Source organism: Paroedura picta, chromosome 4 (assembly GCF_049243985.1).
Source record: "Paroedura picta isolate Pp20150507F chromosome 4, Ppicta_v3.0, whole genome shotgun sequence".
In the NCBI taxonomy this organism is placed as follows: domain Eukaryota; kingdom Metazoa; phylum Chordata; class Lepidosauria; order Squamata; family Gekkonidae; genus Paroedura; species Paroedura picta.
The window spans coordinates 63,067,365-63,087,175 of NC_135372.1; the positions used below are offsets into that span (position 1 = coordinate 63,067,365).

General features: G+C 39.1%; 1 protein-coding gene across 1 annotated transcript in view; it reads left to right on the forward strand.

The window, feature by feature from the left end:
• SYDE2 (synapse defective Rho GTPase homolog 2) overlaps positions 1 to 19,811 on the forward strand; it is a 56,994-nt gene that overhangs the window by 26,470 nt on the left and 10,713 nt on the right. The window contains exons 4-5 of the mRNA XM_077333139.1: positions 2,079 to 2,205; positions 17,959 to 18,140. Coding sequence (XP_077189254.1) covers positions 2,079 to 2,205; positions 17,959 to 18,140 — 309 coding nt within the window. The remainder of the gene's footprint in view (positions 1 to 2,078; positions 2,206 to 17,958; positions 18,141 to 19,811) is intronic.

Here is a 19,811-nt window from a genome sequence, read left to right on the forward strand (position 1 = left end):
GTGAAAATGGAAGAGGAACACTGAAGTAGAAAGAAGGAACATATCCTAATTGATAGGAGAAGAGAGGGAACAGAACACTAGAAGCCACAGGGAAAGAGGAGAAAAAGAAGTGATACTGACCACCATGCAAGGTAGATGTGTAATGTGACTTCATATTTTTATTTATTTTATTACAATAAAATAAATAACTAAAGTGACTTTGTGGTCCTTTGTGAGGGAAAGAAAACAAAAGGAACCTGTACCTTCCAAGAGGTCAACACATCTACTAGGTTTGTGAAGAGTTCAATGGTCTTCAGGATTTGGCATAGAGAATGGAATGGAAGAAATACTTTTGGAAAGCTAGCTTGTAGAGTTACAAGCTAACTTACATATTGAATCTCAAGTAGTAATAAACAATGTTGATAGATAAAGTATACATGTTTTATTGCTTCTGTGGTCACCACACGATAAGTTCAAAGTGTGTAACTGCTGCTATTGCTTATTGCCCCATTATTCAATGTATTCTACCACTTCAGGCAATTCGTGCCCTGTATTTGATTTATGCCTGCTCCATTCTGAAAGCTTAAAATGGGTTACAAAGTTGAAGGCTGTTAGAATGTTAATAGTGCTCTTTTATTTTTGTCTCTAAATCCCTGGTTTTGAAATATCAGCAGAAGAAGGAAAGGTTTACACTTCTGGAAGATTCTCAGGTTGTGGCCTACACACACACAGCAGACTAAGTGGTGATAACATGCCAGAGTCCTGAGGTGGTAGAAAGGACTATATCCCTCCAGATTGCAAGTGAGGGGTTAGATTTTTCCAGAATTCCGTTATGTTAGAAATTCCTTGTAAACAGAAAAGGATTGCAACATGCAAACATCTAGGACTGAACTTTCCCCCCACTTTGATATTTTTTCAATAATCTGGGAATTCTAACACAGGAGAGCATCCATAACATAACTTCCCCTGAAGTTTATATATATATAATATAACTGCAACCTGAAGTGATACAACTCAGTCTACCTCTTCAGATTATGCTCCATATGTAAATGAGGCATTTAAGTATTCATAGGAAGGCATTCTGTAGTTAAGATCAGTTATGAAGAACACCTATCTGTGTACACTTCCATTTCTGAGATACACAGGAGGACATTTGTAAGATGGTGCTCCTGATTTGTTTCAGAACCTAAAACTGTTTCTTGGACATGTTGGAATGGGTAATGTAGTGTAGACTTGACTAATGGCAGTCCAAGAAGCAGTTCTGGTGGCGTATCCAGATGTGGAATGCTGTGTGAACACTTCAGACTAATTGATACCACTTCTCTATTTTTGCTTAGAGCTAAAGCTATAAACCAGCTGTGAAGTACCTCCTCTATCCAAAAGCTCTTAAAGTAAAATTGTGTTAGTGTTATGAAAATAATAACCTGGCACCTTTTCATTTTATGGTCTTAAAATGTCATACATTTTAAAAATAAGGTTGGTCTGAAATGGATCCTAAATACCTATTTTTTGACTCAGCTTTTTTGAGGAGGGATTTCCAATTACAAACCTTTCAGACCTCTTTCCAGAAAAACTACAAATGCCCTAAAGCTGAGTTATTCAGGGTTACATATTGGCTCGGAATCATTGCACCATTTTTATCGAAACTCAAGCGATGCCTGGAAATATTGAGTTGAATCCAGCCAGTTTTTTCCCTCAGTCTCACCCAATTTCCCTCCTTACAATAGCCCCATCCCATGTGGTTTAGTACATCCACATTCAGTGATCCCCAGCAAAACATTCATTCAGTGGTTTAAGGGGATCCTCTCCCTTTTTCATCAGCAGAAATGCTGGTTAGATCCAACCCATAATCTGATTTACTTTTCTTTTAGTATCTGAAGTATACTTAATACAACACAGATTTCTTGTGAAAACTTCTTCCATACACTAAATGTTCCAGGCTGTTTGTATCCCAATTCTCTAAGATTCTGGATTTTTGTACCAATGTCCTGACCCTCCTACTTAAAAGTATATTGATGCTTAATATTTGATTTGACTTCTTGATACTCCTTAAATAGTGAACTTGGGTCATATGGTAAGGTTTATGATTTTGCTCCTAGGTTGTAGGCCTGTACCGTTTATGTGGCTCAGCAGCTGTCAAGAAAGAGCTCCGAGAGGCATTTGAAAAGGATAGCAAAGCGGTTACTCTCTGTGAAACCCAGTACCCAGATATAAATGTGATAACAGGTAATTAACTTGTTTTTAAGAAAGAAAGAATATGTGGTTATAATATACAGAATGTCACTGTAAAAATAGTGTTTTGCATTTTGTTGAACCAAGATAGATGTTAGATATAATACTGTGTAAGAAATCTTGAAAATACTTAAGAAATTTGAGATCTAGTGTGGGAGAGGGAAAAGCAGCACAAATAACCCCCTTCTGTTAGCATAAATCCTCTAGAGCAGTCAAGCTTTTGACCATGGAAGAGCCCCTGAAATAATTTTTCAGACTTCGAGGCTGAAGTGGTATGAGCTGGCCATGCCCCCAGGAGTGACATCACTACCCATACCCTTAGCCCTCCTTTTTCTCCCTCTCCCCTCCTTTACTACTACTATGGCAGCTCTGCCTTATGTAGACTGGAAAGAACAATTCCCATTCCACACCACTTCAGAGCTCCCGTAGACTCCAAGAGATCCCTGCTCTAGAGGAATCAAGTCTTTGGCTGACAGCTGCATGCTATGGTAAAACTGTTTCTTCTGCATTTGTAGGACTTCCCCCCAATGCCTTGTGAAGTCAATAGTAGAACTTCCCATTACATCAAGGGGACATACATTTATTTATTTATATTTTTAAAAGTTTTGCTATTTTTCACCCTTTCAGTCTCTACTAGGTGACAAACATAAAGAGTGTGTGTATATAATATTCAAAAATAAGTAGTAGTCATGTGATTTCATCATATATTACCTGTTTTATTCTTTTTGTGAGCATGATGTATCATCTATATTTATACACAGCTATTCCATATTTGATATACTGCAAGGTAGTCATAAGTTCTAGTGTAATACTGTCAACAAAGATAAAAGGTGTCTGTCATTGTTTCTTGATTGATGCCCAAACAATGAGCTTCCTTGAATTTTAGGTCCTGACACCTCTCTGTGCTCATTTGCTCTTCTAGGTAGTTCATATTTTTATACAGTAGCATAGTTAAAGCTTCCTTGTGTACATTTCTGATAGTGTGCAGGATTCTGGTGGGTAGGCCAGTTATGTAGCTCTTCTCTGGTGTCATTCTTCTTTCACAGACACTAGCATGGAAGAGGGGGAAGGATAACAACCTCAATTAATTATCGCAAGCCTGAATTTTGTCTAGTTGGTTTGTGAGACATAGTCTTGGGGTGATTATGATTGTTTCCCAATAGGCTTCAGGTTTTGAGACAATCAGTATGAAGATATAATTAAATGCATGAAGTTGTTCCAATGATGTATTACTGAGTTAGGTTGCTTCAGTATAAAGCAAAAGAAGACAGGTTTGGACTTTAGGCCTCCAAAGTTGTCCGCTCCTGTGTAGCTCCTGGGGCCATGAATTCATGGAAATATTCAAATGAGTTTCAGAATTGCTGGGACAGAATTTATCATGTCTAGTTGACTTGTCTTTGGGACTTCATTCCCTATGTCTTTAGTTAACATCTTCTATGCATGGTTTTCAGTTTCTTTGGAGCGTTGCATAAAAGAACTAACATGAAAAGTCTTTGGAAGACAGATAAAAGTCAATAGCAATTTGTTATGTTACTTTCTATTTTAATTATTTATTTTGTAGAAAATATTTGTTGCAGGTTCTTTGCATTTCCCTGCTTGGCTCTGTCTAATTGCAGTAGTTCATGAAAGGCACTGGGCAGGACCCTTCCACCACACCCCCTTGCCAATTTAAGCACTTCTGCTAATACATGCTACCGTTTTCCAATTCCTTAAAAAATTTTCTTTTTAAGAAAAGAAGAAGAGAGGCTCTTATCATTTTCCCTATTTACTGGTTCCCTGTTCCAAGGCACCCCCCCCCCCAAGCAGCTCTCCCCACCCCAACCACCACAAGGCTCAAATTGTGTTTGTAAGGGCTCTTCTGAATACTTTTGTGTTGCTCACCAAGCAAGGTCAGCAGTACATACATGCCAAGAAAACTCACATTCTTAGCTCAATGTAAATTATGTAGTTGAAGGGTAGCATCCTGAGAATTCTCTCTGGTATACATAAATTGGATTTTTGAGGCATTTGTTTGATTCATCTGATATATTTTTTCTGATTCAGTTTTCAGTCCGTTGAATAAAAACATTCATAGCTTCCTTTTAATGGAAAATTCTTGTTTGCTTCTCCTTTTTCATTTTGGATGACAACAAATCTCAAGAGTGGAATTTCCTGTGGGATGAATATTTTCAAGTAACGCCATTTGAATTATGGCTGCTTTGAGAGTTAGATGTCTGCTTTAATCTTGCCTCTTTTAATTTGAACTTCTGCAGCTGCTTTTATTTGTGTGCTTGGGCTTTGCTTTATAGCATAAGCAATAAGGAAAATTTAAAAAGAATCTTGATGGATTATACTGTCTACTCTAGCCCAGCAGTTGGTTTCCAGCAGTGACCAGTTAGATGCCCCAGAGCATGAGGGAACAGCTGTGCTACTTTGATTGTCTCAGAAGTGGGTTTTCAGAGGTACATTATCCCTGAACATGGCTGTTCCATTAGCTATTATAGCTAGTAGCCCTTTATAAGCATATCCTACATACATTTGCTTGTTTTCGAGTGTCAGAACAACACCATATCTACATATGCAGAAGCTGGTTTGCCAGCAGACAGTAGGGGGGGAGGAAGACAAGCAAATTGTGTACGAATAGGATGTGCACATAGAGATTTTTTTCCTGTGCATGGGAAGATGGAAATATTTTAGCTTTAGAAATGTCACTATGAAACAGCAGTGGTTTTGTTTATAATATACATATTTAGGAACATGGTTGCAGTGGGTAAAGGTAAAAAAATTACAAAACCCATGTTTGGAGATGGAGTAAGGGATCTGCTCTTCTGAGCAAAGTGGTCTAGTATGTTGCTGTTTAGAATGATGATGGTTGGTTATTCTTAGCCTAATTCTTTAAACTATAGATTATATTTAATTTAAAAGATTTATGGCTTGCATAACCCTCAAAGAAGTGAGTTTCAAATTATGCAAGTATAGATAATTATTATTTACAAAAATTATATTCCATCTTTCTGCCCTTTTGAGGACTGCCAAGACAGCTAACAATTTAAAACATACATGATAAAATACATTATAAAACCATTAGACAAACTCCTATCCCAAACATACCTAATTAAAACAGCTTTTACAAGTTGAAAAAACAGAGCTAAAATATACATTAAAGTAGTTAAAATTTTACAAACAAAATATACCTTCCTGTAGCAATCTACTTTCATGCAGGTTGCTAAATTTTGTGCCTTTGTATACACAACATGTCCAAAAATAATTAGTGGCCAAAAATGGAATTCCATTATTTAAAACTAAATCCAACATATTTACACTGTTTTTATACTTTTAAAATGTTTTTTTATGCTGTTGGTAATCTATGAGGACTGTGTTATGGCTAAAAGCTGTATTAAATAAAATTTATACAAAATATATGCAAAACAGGGCCTGGAAAGCAGCTGTTCCACCAGGCCTATGGTTGAGGTTCACAGAATAACACCAACCAACTGGCTTCCCTACATAAGCAACAACATCTGTATCCCATCCAGCAAAACATCATGACACTTTATTTCCCCTCCTCCCATTGGAGAGAAGGCAGTGAGCACCTTGGTTTTAAATTTTTAATTTGGAATTTTTTAATATTTAAATATTTTATGGATATGTTGTGAGCTGCCCTGAGCTCTTGGGGAAGGGTGGCATAAGAATGTGAAAATAAATAAAACGTTAGTTAGGAAAGAGGGATAATTGAGGAACTGCCAAATAAAACAAAGTCATCACCCACTGGATGAAAGGAAGACAATAAAAAGAACAGATGAATCTCCATGGGGATAAAGTTCCAGAGCTTTTGCCATAGCATAATCTCAGAAGGTGGGGGAACCCAGAGCAAGGCAAGTCTGGATTTAGAAGGTCAAGACCAGCCCCTTGAATTGTGCCCAGAAACAATTGGAAGCCAGTATAGATGGGCTTAAGGCTAGAGCGATAATGGTCTCTATGACTCATTACAATCAACATTCTGGCTGTAGTATTCAATACCAGTTGAAGTTTCTGAACATTTATCAAGGGCAGACCCATGTTGCTAGATGTAAGCAGGGCAAGTACCACAGTGAACAAACTTTTCTGTCCAGCTGGCTAACAAGTCAAATTTGGTAGAAGGCACTCCTGGACACACCTGCTACTTGCTTATCAAGCAGTAGGCCTGGCTCTGCAGGCATTCCCGGACTATGGAGCCATTCCTTCAAGGGGAGTGCAACCTCATCCAGACCTTCTGCCCATCAGCAGTACTTCCATCTTGTCAGGATTAAGCTTCAGTTTATTAGCCTGCATCCATTCCAAAAACTCTCCAGGCACTGGTTCAAGGCTACTACAGCCATCCTTGGTATCAGCTGGAGGTACAAGATAGAGCTGAGCTAGGTTATTGACAACATAGCCAAAATATACATTTTCATGTAGATTCAAGAGCATAGAGGACAAAATGGAGCCTTGTGGAACCGTTAGGCCAAAGGGCAGGGGTCTTAGCAGAAGTACCCCAACATCACCTTCTGAACCCTTTCACTCAGTCCCAGTCCAAATAGGCAGTCCAGAAGGATACCATGATTGCTGGTATTGACAGCTGCTGAGAGGTCCAAGAGAATCAACAGAGTTGCACTGTTGCACTGTAAGTCTTCCACCAGGGTGATCAAGACTGTTTCAGACCCATAACCAGGCCTGAAACGAGATTGGAAGGCATTTATTTTCTGTGTTGGGATCCTATTGCAGTTCTACCTTCTAGCTTCCAGCAAATCTTACTGTAAGTAATACATGGGAAAAGTCAGTTCATCAAATACTGGTTCTTTTAAGGGTTTTGAGATACTTACTAGCACTTATAATTTGATCTGAAAGCATATTGGCAATCAGAGAACTGTTCTCTGCAGCAGATACCAAAAACAGATATGGCTTCCACATTCAGAAGCAAGTGTGGTTTGAGAACAACCTTCAGGGCAGAGCCATGGAGAGTGCAGCACAGTAGTCCAAACAAGAGATTACTTAAGGTATGTACCACAAAGGCCAAGTCCTAGGAATTGTTGCAACTGATATATATGAGATAAAAGCTGATTAAATACCACGTTTTCTATTTTATCTCTCCCGTTTCCCTTCTCACTTTAGCCTTAATTCGTCAGGGGTGAGGGTTGTCTACATGAGTCCCATAGCCTTTTCAGTGCCTAAAAGAACTCTGCTGGCTCTTCTTTCCTGTGGAAAAACTGTTAGGAACTCTAGCACCCTTGTTAAGGAACAAAGTTTAACAAAGTTTTTCCAAATTACTTTCCCCTTGATCACTGCAAATTCAGTTTGATGGGCCAAACTGCCATGTGATATGCTTCATGAGTGTCTCTGTCACAGTCTGAGCTATTTTATTTTTCAGCGATTGTGCCACTATATACTTTGAAAAAGTATCATGTACTAGCCTCAAGTACTGATGTCCTATTGGGATTTCTGGTAGTCTGCCTTTCATCTGGAAAGTATTCCCATGTTTCTGCAGGTGCTGGTATGTCCACTGATTGGGTTCTTTTTCTTTTATTGGCAAAAAAGACAAGACTACACCCATTCTGTAACATTCTTTGCCACACCATTTTTTTAAAATTCTGATACCCAAAGAAGTATCTTTTCATATCCCAAGTGACCTGCTGTTTCATTATCATGTACTGTAGGCATTCTGTTACTATTCTCTAAAGGTCACACAGCAACCTTGAAACCCTCATAAACAAGCAACATTGAAACAGGATAAATGTTTTTTTCCTGATATAGACCACATTTCCTAGATTTCTTTTGATATATCTGTTAATATACAACACTTCAAGGTCCTTGCACTAGAGTTGTTTCAGGACCAGGTGACATCTATTTTATCTAGTCCCATGTGGCTTAGACTAGAGCGTCTGCAACCATATTCTGATGAGTTCCCAATTATTCAGACAGCTTATGAATCCATCTCCACAGATGCATTCTGGATTGTCCTTTGTAGGTAGTAATACAGAGCACAGCAGTCTTATAAACTGAATTCCGTACCCAGTAAATATGATTTATAAGCTTTGAGAGCTTCCACTACAGATATACATTTCTAGTTCTTTTGCTGAATAATTGTTTTCTTTCTCATTTGGCCACCCAAAGCTCCTGTTCTAGGTGTTCCAAGACATTCTAATTGTTCTAGTGAAAATCCCACAGCAACCTTTGAGGCATGACATGTACAATGGGCAGGACAGATTTGTGAATTTAAAGATTGCAGAACAGAGCAGACCTTCCTTCAGTGACTCAAATACTGCCAAATGAGGTTCAGATTTTTTAATGTTCACTGTCAGGATAGGTATTTGGAAATACCAAGAACAGATATGTGCTAATGGCATCCAGGTGTCCTTGAGGTTCCTCTGAATAAAATCTATTCCAAGAGCAAGAACACTAAAAATCTACCCTGTGAAAGTTCATGTAGTTTTCCCTGCCTGTAAATAAGGAAGTTTTCCCCTTGTGTCAGCAAATTTCGAATGCTAAATCTCTGTATCATTATAAAAAGGCATGGGAATTATCAATGCTCTTCCCATGTGCTTGCAACAATTGGTACCTTTTCTTTCTCTGAGCTGATTTTTTTTTTTAGTGCTGTGGCCATTTGCTTCCTTATATTTCCAGAAGGCACAGGAACCCTCATTGCTCTTTCAGGCCACTCAGCCTATACCTGGCTCTTTGCCTTTGTGCCTGGCTCTCTGGATATGCCCAGACCCTTTCTTTCTCCCCACAGAAAGAAGGATTTTTTTTCTTACATAGGCAAGTCTGTAGATAAATGTTTGATTTTTTTTTAAGCCCCTGAACGTTCCCTGATAGTAATACAAGGGTAAGTCAAAAAGTATTGCTGCTTGAGTTCTAGTTCATACATGCACAGGGTCATTCCAAACAAAATGTGTTTAAACATGTCACTGTGATCAGTGAAAACTGCATTGTTAAGAAAAAGGCCAGGAAAGTTGGGGTGAGGAATTTTTTCCCATCATGACAATACATCTGCTCATTCTTAGGGGGGTAGCAAGGGCTGCACTGTGAGAATTTCATTTCAAAACCTTACCCCATCCACCCTGCAGCCCTGATTTTGCCCCCTTCAGATAGGCATGTGCACACACAAAAATTGTTTTGGATTTGGCTGAATCCAAAAGTTTCAGGGCTTTTTGTGCACATACTTCTGTTCCCCCTTCCCAGACAGTATTGTCTACACTGCCTGAGAAGGGGGAAATCAAGCCCCTGTCAAACAGCTGATTATGACAGGCATCCTGCCTGCTCCCCTTAGATCCTTTCCCAGCTGGGGAGGAATTTTAAGGGAGCCCACAGAGTGTCTGCCATTATCAGCTGTTAAGCGCACACTCTTCCCCTGCCTTCTCAGATGCTGCCTGAGAAAGTGGTGGTGGTGGTGGGGGGGGGATGCATTTAATTGGTCCGAATCATGGTTGAATCTTGAATTGTGACTTGGCTTCCCTGATTCGGGCAGTTTGAATGCTGGGAATGCACAGTTTAGTTTGGATGAGCCAAAAATTACCTGAATCGGCACTGATTTGGGTACTTTTCAGCTTATCTAAGCTGAACCGCTCATGTCTACCTTCAGACTTCTTTTTGTTCTCCAGAACAAATGTTCTAAAGAACATTTAAAAGGAAAACAGTTTTATTCACTTGAGGATGGCAAAACTGCCATTTTGATGGTGTGAATTGAAGAGTGCAGAATTCTTCAGAGAAGTGTTAGGGAAATGGAAACATTGCCTTCAGAAGTCTATAGACCTAGTTGGAGGATATGTTGAGAAACAATAGCTTTACATTTTGATATTTTTGTTTAATAGTTTTTGCCTTACCCTCTTATATTGCTACTAGCTTCAAAGCCCGTTCCTAAGAACAGGCCTGGAAAGAGCCCCCTCCACTGGCCCCCGGCCAGGCAGCTTAAGGAGGTTTTGGGCCACAGCTTGGAGCCGGATCAAGTGGGGCAGGTGGGGGCTGGCCAGCTCATTAGCAGGCCCGGGTCAGAGCTCCTTAGCAGGCCGTCAGCAGGGAGACCCTCGTTAGCAGGCCCAGCCTAACAGGCCAAGAGGCCCTCATTAGCAAGCCGTCCACCACAACCCTTTGCCCAGAGCCCTCTCCCCTTACCTGCTGCTGGCTCCAGGCACGTCTGAGAGCCAAGAGGCTAGAGTCCAGGGACGGAGGGTGGGAGCTGCAGGGACAGGGCAAATCAGGGTGCAGCCAGCTTTGCTTTGGCTGCACCCTGATTGGACCTATTCCAACGGGGACAGCCGGACACGTCCCACCCCCCTTGCTGTTTCACAAATATATAGAGGAATCATGGATAAGGATAAGATGTGGCTGTGCTTTGATATTCAGGGTCCCCTTTACAATATTTACTTTTCATAGCAATTAAAATTTTGTATGTATTTTGGGGTTTCTGTTATCACTTTAAATTCTGGTGGAGACTTGCTATGAGAATCTGGAATAAGTCATGTGTACAGATAATCTTTTAATGGCGTCCCATCTAACTGTTCACAATCGATAAACTGGTATCAGTAAAAACAAAATGGCATATATAGGACCATTGAACTGTTGGTCTTTAAAGCCGCTAATTAGTTTTGTGAGGTGTATCCAGGCATAGTGTTATGCAAGCATAGAAGCTGATCCTGCTTGCATAGTTCATCATCTGAAGAATCCCAGCTTTTATTTTTCTGGAACATGGTTATGTTTATCATAGAGTACTTAAGCAGTATCATTGAGAGCACCAAGATCGGAGACAAAAAAGGGCTGTTGCTCAAGGATGATATTTGCATACAGAATATCACAATTCGGTTTGTGGCATCTCCAATGAAAAAGAACCTTAAGTAAACAGAACTGGGAAATATTCAGCCTGAAACCTTGGAAAGCCACAGTCAGTCAGAAGACAATGGTGTGTCTCTGTATAAGGTAATATAACTTTCCAGACTTCTAATGGTCAGACATTTGTTTAGGACTTTGCCCCTTCATGTGACTAAATTTGCATAATTTATTCACTCTGAATAAATTGGGTATTTTTGGCTCATAACCACTCTTATTTTGTTTAAATACAAATGGTATAAGGTCTACATGGTTTCAAATGGAATACAATAGAAAATACTGTGCATGGCTATGCCCAATTGCAGTTATATTATTGGTGTTTGACTTTTCATGAGAAAAAAATGGTGAGGAGATAAAAATGGGAAATATAGTGATTGTGCAAGAGCTGAAGCTATAATAAGGAATAGCATTCAATGAATGGACAAAGCTGTGTTGGTCTGCAGTAGAACAGCTTGATTTGAGTCCAGTAGCACTTTAGAGATCATCACCATTTGAGGGAATGAGCTTTTTGAGAATCAAAGCCCCCTTTGTCTGACCCCAATGGAAATAAATGGAAATAGGCTTCTGCATCTTAGTGAAGCCTAGCCTATGACTTCTACAAGGCACAATTACTTGGTATATCCATGAGGGTTAAAGCTTCAGCTGAAAAATAATACAAATGGTGGCACTTAGAATGTCATATTTGACACCCATTACTGGATTCTCTTTTTATAAGGTCATCTGGTTTGGAGAGTAAGTAAATTAATGTATTTCTACTACTGTGTTTGTTGGGTGAGGGGATGCTGGCATGGTAAACATGTTGCTTGTTAAGAATAGTTTTGTATATCTAAATAGGCCTTTTTTAAAATGTAGTGGAAATGTGGATGGCTCTTAGACTCAGTTTTGGGCAAAAGTTTATATCATTGTGTAGTTAATGTGGGGTCGTACATTTTCAAATGATGATTATATTTTATATTTTACAGTTCTTTGTATTAATAACTTGTATTGCATTCTATATTTCTATCTTTATGAAAATAAAAAAAACTTGTATATAAAAGAATAATTTTGGTGAATTGTTGGCGTTGTTCTCTTTAAAAAGCTGCTTCTTATTTGATGTCGGTAGGTTTTTTTAAAAAATTGAATGAGTTGTCCTCTTGTTTTTTCCAAGAGACTCTCAATGCATTCTCTCTGTGGAAAGCTCTCCAGTTTGTCAAAGAATGAAAATTTTACCATTAAACCTTAACTGAGAAGTCCAGCTATGGCTGGCACTGGCTTATACACAATTCAGTGAACTTATGATTCAGACTAATGTGTCCTGCCAGATTTGAAAGCTGGCTAGTTTCTAATAGTGCTGCATCATGTCTCCTTCCAGCCATGTGAATTCTCATCTTGGAGTAAAGCTTGTCATAGAGTTAACAGTTCAGTGGGTTCGAAAAATGAGAAATTAATGAAGTGGATTGAGGAAAGTATGTGTTTTCTGCTTGCTGCCTGCATTAATTTTATGCAGACACCGTGGTTGTATCAAGGAAAATGCAGCTGTTGGGAGAGGCAAGGCTATATACATAGCTGCTACTTCTCACTGGGCTCACCTAGTGAAAGGGGCGTGTGGGTCAGAGGACTCACAAGTGATTTTGTTCAGTCATTAAGCAGGAGAAAGTGTTTTGAGAAGGAAATGCCAGGTGACTGTATTACATGGCTCAGTGCTGATACTATTAATAGAAGACCTAAGCAGTGCCTCTGAATTGCATAGCTTAAAATATAGGTCAGATTCCTGTCGTCTCACTTGTATATTTGGTTGCAGTTTTCAAAACCGTGTCTAACCAATAAGATGAAATAAGTCTTCTGGAGGGTTTTTGTTTGCCAGCATTATATTCTGAAACCTGTAATGTGTGGAGATCAGTTTTAGCCAGTTTGGTTCACTAAGGTCTTTATGGTCTATAAATATCCCATGCATTTATTCTAAATATGTGTACAAAATGCCACTCACTGGCCTACTGTTTTTTTCTATGTCCCAGTACAGTTGGCAGATACAGTACTGGACAGGATTTCCATGTCTTTTATTAGCTGTGCCTTTTTTCTCTTTAAATACTGTTGAGCTTTTTAGTGTCATAGCATGATTATACAATGAGAATTTGCATTCTGATTAATTCCAATATCCCTTGACATTGAAATTACGTACCTCCACCTTTCGGTGGAGTCAAGATGGAATCCCTCTCAATACTTTTAAGGATTTTGCTCTTAACAAGTCTTCAATTAACAAAGCTCACGTTACAGTTGGGTCATAGGGCAGGATTTGTGGTAGGCACACTGAGTCTTGCAACAAGTCCTGCTTTGTTGAAGAACACTCAGCAGTGATATTTCTGTCATGGTTCGGGGATTAACAGGGCCTTTATTTGGCAGATACTTCAACTAGTATCTCAGCTTTCATACTTTCAGCTTCCTTTGTTTTTATCCTACATTAAATTGTGCTATTTGTTATAGCCATGCTTCTCCAGTTGGTCGATGTCTCATAAACAATATGGCTGGCTTTTAAAATTAAAAATTGGTAACTGAGCTGAAACTTCCATAATTTTATAAAATAAAACACTTGGATTTCTATGCATAAATATTGGTAAAAATTGAGAGTATGGTTGTAAATATGTGTGTGTGCCTGCATGTGCATTGTTTCCATAACCAGTCATTAGCTACCAGGTTACTTTGAACTTTTATTCAATTAACTTGGCATATGTAATTTTGTTTCATCTTGGATGCTTATAATGAGCTTCTTCAAGCAAAGGTGTTATTGCTTGTCTTGAAATATATTGAATAGTGAGCTCTATGGAACAAAATAGGCAGCATTAGGGATTAAATTAGTTATTCAAAAGCATGTGATGGTATTTTGTAATACATCTATCCATGTGGGATTTTTTTGTTACAGGCCATAACATCTGGATTGTGTTGAAATAAGTATGTACTCTAATTATTTTGCATTTGCTGTTTTCTTTGTATGTTAGAAAGGGCATAAAATTAGAGTAGTAGAACATTAACAATGCTGGCTTTCAAAAACACCAATTTAGGTGATTCTTAGGCCCAAAATGAAGCAAGGTTAAAAGCATCTACCTGTGAAGATATTGTCATTCAGCCAAAGAGAACAGGATGGGGTGCAACAAAGAGGACGGTTGTACGTGGCCAAACACACAAGGAGGAAGTTGAGCTTCAGGTGCACTACCAGCCCCCCAGAGGTCTGCCTTCGACCCAGCTGGCAGCCATGAACATTTGGGAGGCAATGGGAGAAATGCCCATTGTCATTGCCTACACAGATGGCCCCAGAAGTGCTGCCAGCATCTCAGGGGCTTGCCTCTATTGTTTGGGTGGAGAATTGGCCTTATGTACTGAGGCAAATGACAATGAATCTGCCAAGTGGTGCCTACTGCATCCTGGTTCTTTCAATAGGGGATATATCTGTGAGGAAAATAAGGGCTTCTCAAGCCATTTCCTCCTTTCTCTCCCCGAAGTTGGTAATTTGTACATTAAAATATTTTAATTACTTCTGAAAGAAGTCTAGGCATTTGTGAAATAAATATGCTATTTAGAACTGCTAATATGGAGAATTGCAGTCTTGAATTAAATCTGTTTTGTATTATCCAAAAATATAGTAGACAGCGAAGAAGGAAAAAGGAGATAAGAACCAGTACAGAAGTAAAAAGAGCATGTTGTCCTAACAATTCCTCCTGCTATAGTTTCCAATTCTAAAGTAACTAGAATTCTGTTACTGTATGATGCAACTTAGTACAATTCATGTGTTAAGACTTGGCCTCTTATGTTCACACTATACATGGGTCTGCCCTTGAAGTCAGTCCAGAGACTCCAGCTCAGTCATTATTGGGAGCTAGATGGGGTGTGCACATTACATCCCTCTCATTTCATTGGCTGCTCATCAACTACCAGGTTCAATTCAAGGTTCTGCCTCTCCTCCTTTGTTCCTCCATGACAGCTCTGCTCATCTATTAAGTAGCTCTGCAGGTACCACCATGCAAATAGGTAAGGACAACATGCTTTTTCTGTTATTGCTTCTTCATCTCTTTATGGAATGGCTTCCCTGAAAAGGTCAAAATAGCTTCCACTCCCGCAAAATTATGCAGAATGAAGTTATTCAGAAGAGCTTTTCTATGAATGCAATAGGGATATGCTTAAACAGAATACTTCAGGAACCAAAAAAGGGCATGAGACCTCAAAAGATAGGAAAAAGTTGAACCATGATTCAGACCAACACTAAGTTCTGATGGATCAATTGAAGGACTACAATCTGGATTTTCAGATAGTTAGGTGGATAGGGAATTGGTTAGAGAACCGCACTCAAAGAGTTGTTGTTAATGGTGTTTCATCAGACTGGAGGGAGGTGAGTAGCGGGGTACCTTAGGGCTCGGTGCTCGGCCCAGTATTTTTTAACATATTTATTAATGATCTGGATGAGGGGGTGGAGGGACTACTCATCAAGTTTGCAGATGGCACCATGTTGGGAGGACTGGCAAATACTCCGGAAGATAGAGACAGAGTTCAACGAGATCTGAACAAAATGGAAAAATGGGCAAATGAGAACAAGATGCAATTTAATAAAGAAGTGTAAAGTTCTGCATGTGGGTCAGAAAAATGAAAAGCATGCCTACTGGATGGGGGATACTCTTCTAGGTAACACTGTGTGTGAACGAGACCTTGGGGTACTTGTGGATTGTAAACTAAACATGAGCAGGCAGTGTGATGCAGCGGTAAAAAAGGCAAATGCCATTTTGGGCTGTATCAACGGGCATCACATCAAAATCGCAAGATGTCATAGTCCCATTGTATACAGCACTGGCCAGACCACACCTGGAGTACTGTGTGTAGTTCTGGAGGCCTCACTTCAAGAAGGACGTAGATAAAATTAAAAGGGTACAGAGGAGAGCAACGAAGATGATCTGGGGCCAAGGGACCAAGCCCTATGAAGATAGGTTGAGGGACTTGGGAATGTTCAGCCTGGAGAAAAGGAGGTTGAGAGGGGACATGATAGCCCTCTTTAAGTATTTGAAAGGTTGTCACTTTGAGGAGGGCAGGATGCTGTTTCTGTTGGCTACAGAGGAGAGGACGCGCAGTAATGGGTTTAAACTACAAGTACAATGATATAGGCTAGATATCAGGAAAAAAATTTTCACAGTCAGAGTAGTTCAGAAGTGGAATAGGCTGACTAAGGAGGTGGTGAGCTCCCCCTCTCTGGCAGTCTTCAGGCAAATGTTGGATACACACTTTTCTTGGATGCTTTAGAATGCTTTGGGCTGATCCTGTGTTGAGCAGGGGGTTGGACTAGATGGCCTGTATGGCCCCTTCCAACTCTATGATTCTATGATTCTAGTTCTGCAGGGCCTGCAAAAGGGAGCTCTTCCACCAGGCATTTGGTTGTGGTTGACCCATGCCATCACTTCCTAAGGGCCCTCCTTATTATCAGTTTGCTGCATATGTTACTCTTTTGACATTTCATTGTTTTTACTAATGCAATACCATTTTTCATTATATCCATACTCTGCATCGTGCCATATATGCTAAACTTTGGTACTCTTAGGTCTAGTGCATTGCTTATTTGTCGGTTCCTCATATTTATTGTATCAATCTACAACATATTTATTAGATTTCTCTTTGTATGGACTGTTATCAATTATGTCTACATTGTATTATGCTTTGAGTCTCATTAAGACTGGCAGACTATAAGTACAATGAATACATGAATTTTGCTAGATATCTATGGTGGAGAGATTTGAATTAGTAAAAAGGAAAATGTGTGCCCAGCCTGATATAGCAGTCAGTTTACACTAGTAAAACATGGGTGTTAAAGACCAACTGCTCTTAATTTATTAATTAGGTATTTTTGTATTGGCAATCTAATTGACTATAATGCTTAAAAACAATTATAATCGCAACAAGTTGTTTTCAAATTCAAGAATCAGCATTTGTAATGAACTACACTTTTAAAACTTTACAAGTGCTATACAAACAGGTAAAGGGCTGTAAAGGGTTAAATCTTCATAGAACCAGAGAGCCTTGAGTGACAGGCTGCTCCAAGGATTCTAGTTGGTTAGCATCAGCTCAGCAGAGAAAGACTTGAGAGCTGAATGCAGAGGATAAATTCAATCTGATTTCACCCTAGCTGAGAAAAGTTGAGTACTGACAGTGTCTGAATTCAGCCCTGCCTGCGAGCAGCTTAACACAGGCAAAATGCTGGAGAGATTGGCAAGTACAAGTGGGCAGTTAGGTGAAGACTCCCATTTAGGCCAAGGAAAAAAGATAGATCTTATAGTGAAAGAAGAATTTCCCTTCACAGTTAAACAGGGAGTTAACTCTGATGGGTGCAGAGATCTCTGCCTTGAGAAATCCTAAGAGTCAATTAAATATCAAGAAAAGTACTGGTATGTTTAGAAAAGGGAGTTTGGTACTGGATAGAGTGTCCCAACCTTCTGGAAACTAAAAGAGTTGGTAAATATTGAAAGAAAGTATATTGAGTGTTTGGGAAACACTGGAACAAAATATAAAGTTTTTAAGTCACTGTGGAAAGAAACTTTGCCTGAAAGCCTTGAGTGCCATTTAAGTTTAAGTTAAAGGGGGCTCTCTTCCCTCAGGTTCCTGGGTGTAGCCAGCAGTAAAATATCATACTGTGACAGGGTGAGACAGCCAGAAAACAGGAAAGAAGAAAACAGACAACTATGGTGGTTCAGTCACAAAGGGAAAGAAAAATGGAGGAAAAAAATTGCCTCTGAGGGTGGGAAGTGGACGGACGCATCATAGCACTATTTTTACGATTTAACATATACTAAAGCAGTTGCTTTTGTGCTTGTATGTTTAACAATTTAAGGACTTTCTGCTTTGATCATAGTTTCTCAGTATACACATTGAATTGTCTGCTGACTTTGCAGTTCATACATTGTACCTGTTCTGCATCTCATTAAGGTGTCCTCAAGGATTATTTAAGAGAACTACCTTCCCCCTTGATAACTAAACAACTCTATGAAGCAGTGTTGGATGCCATGGTGAAAAACCCATTGAAAATGACAGCAGCTGGATGTGATAACGACCCTAGTGATTCTGAGCACACAGTATCCCTCTTGGATTGCCTGCCGGATATTGAAAAGGTAAACCCCGTTGACCCATACATGTGTCTAATACATCTTGGGCTTTGTTTGTTTAAGTTTGTGTTAAATTGTGTATAAATCTTTCTACAAATGTTGCTGCAGGGTGGGGACATAAGTGGTCCAGTGTCTTATTCTCAACCCTTTTCAGCTCTGTTTCTCTAACACTAGATGGTATCTACTGGCATCCTTGTCCTATGCATTTATGTTGTTATCTCATATGAAGCACTAATTTGCAAATCTTATTTTTTTGTTGAGCATAATATTGCCATGCCAGAAGTCTGTACTCTTGCAATACCTAGCCAATTATCTCAGTAAAGCTGTATAGCCAGGTGTGCTGGTGTCAACTCCCGTTAGTCTCAGGCATCTGAAAAACACAAGAGTATGCTTTTAAACACTGGGATCCCATCACCACAGCCTCTGGCAGCACAGTGATGGACTATAGTTCAGATATCGGTTCAGCTACAAACCGTTGCCATGAGCAAGCTGCTTCTCATTCTCAACTTTCTGATTGGTAGCTTGGGCTTGGTAATATTTGGCTAGTTTCTAGGCTGTTGTAATGAGTACAGAGCAGATGTGTTCCCAACATTTTGCATATTAGGAAACACACTGTGGAAAGCCTAAGTCGGGTCATTAGTTATGAGCTTGTTGACTGAAGAATTGTTTATTGTGTTCACATTCCATTGTCTCGGATGGCCTCAAATTCTGCTGAGCAAGTGTGGAGGTTGTACTTTAACCTTTGTAAAAAAAATTTCATAGTTCCATAAACCACAGGGAATTCTTCAAACTTAATAGCTAAATAATATAAGTGAAGGGTAATAGAGAGTGCCGATTTCTGAGTAAAGCTGCACCGGCAGTCAGTATGGGAGTAAATAGTGATGCATATTTGGCAAAAATCAAGAACAGCTATTAAGCAATCACTTCTCTCTTGCAATAGACCAGTTCTTTTCCAGCTAGTGTTCTGCTTTTAAAATGAATGATTGTTCTCACTGTCAAAAAGAGAAGGGTTTTAAAAATCTGAACCATGGTTTGCTTCTTTCCACTAGAAATCAGGAAGCAAACTTCCATTCATGTGTGTACCTCTGCCCTATGCTTGTATGTTCTGATTTGAACCTCTGTCAGACAGATAGGCATTGACCAATACAGTGTGGTCATTTTTAATAGATGTTTGAATAAATGTTCAGATGTTGGGCATACTTTGTGAAATTGATAAGATTGTACAATAGCTGTAAAATGTCAATGGTAAAAAATAAAGGAGAAGCTTGCTGGTGGAAGTTTATTGATTTTTTTGAGCGAAGAGGAACACAGTGAATATTTAATAATCAGTCAACAATTGTAGTTATTCTGAAGATTTTATAGGATACATAATTGTATTGATTTAAATAAGCCAGTATATGGTAATTTTTCCTACTTCTATGCAACTATAATTTTTGAGCTGCTATAACTAAAGATTACTGCTTTACTTAATATCACATACAATTGGTACATACTGGATTGCAATATCTATCCTTCAGTCAAAGAGTGCTCCAGTAAAATGAAATAGCTCTTCTACATTATAGGCAACAGAGGTAGCTTTTTTCCAAACATAGTGACTTAATACTGAAGTCTTACAAAACTTTCTGTTTATTATTCTTCCATGTCATCATTTCCTCATCCCTCTGCTTTCATTTCAAT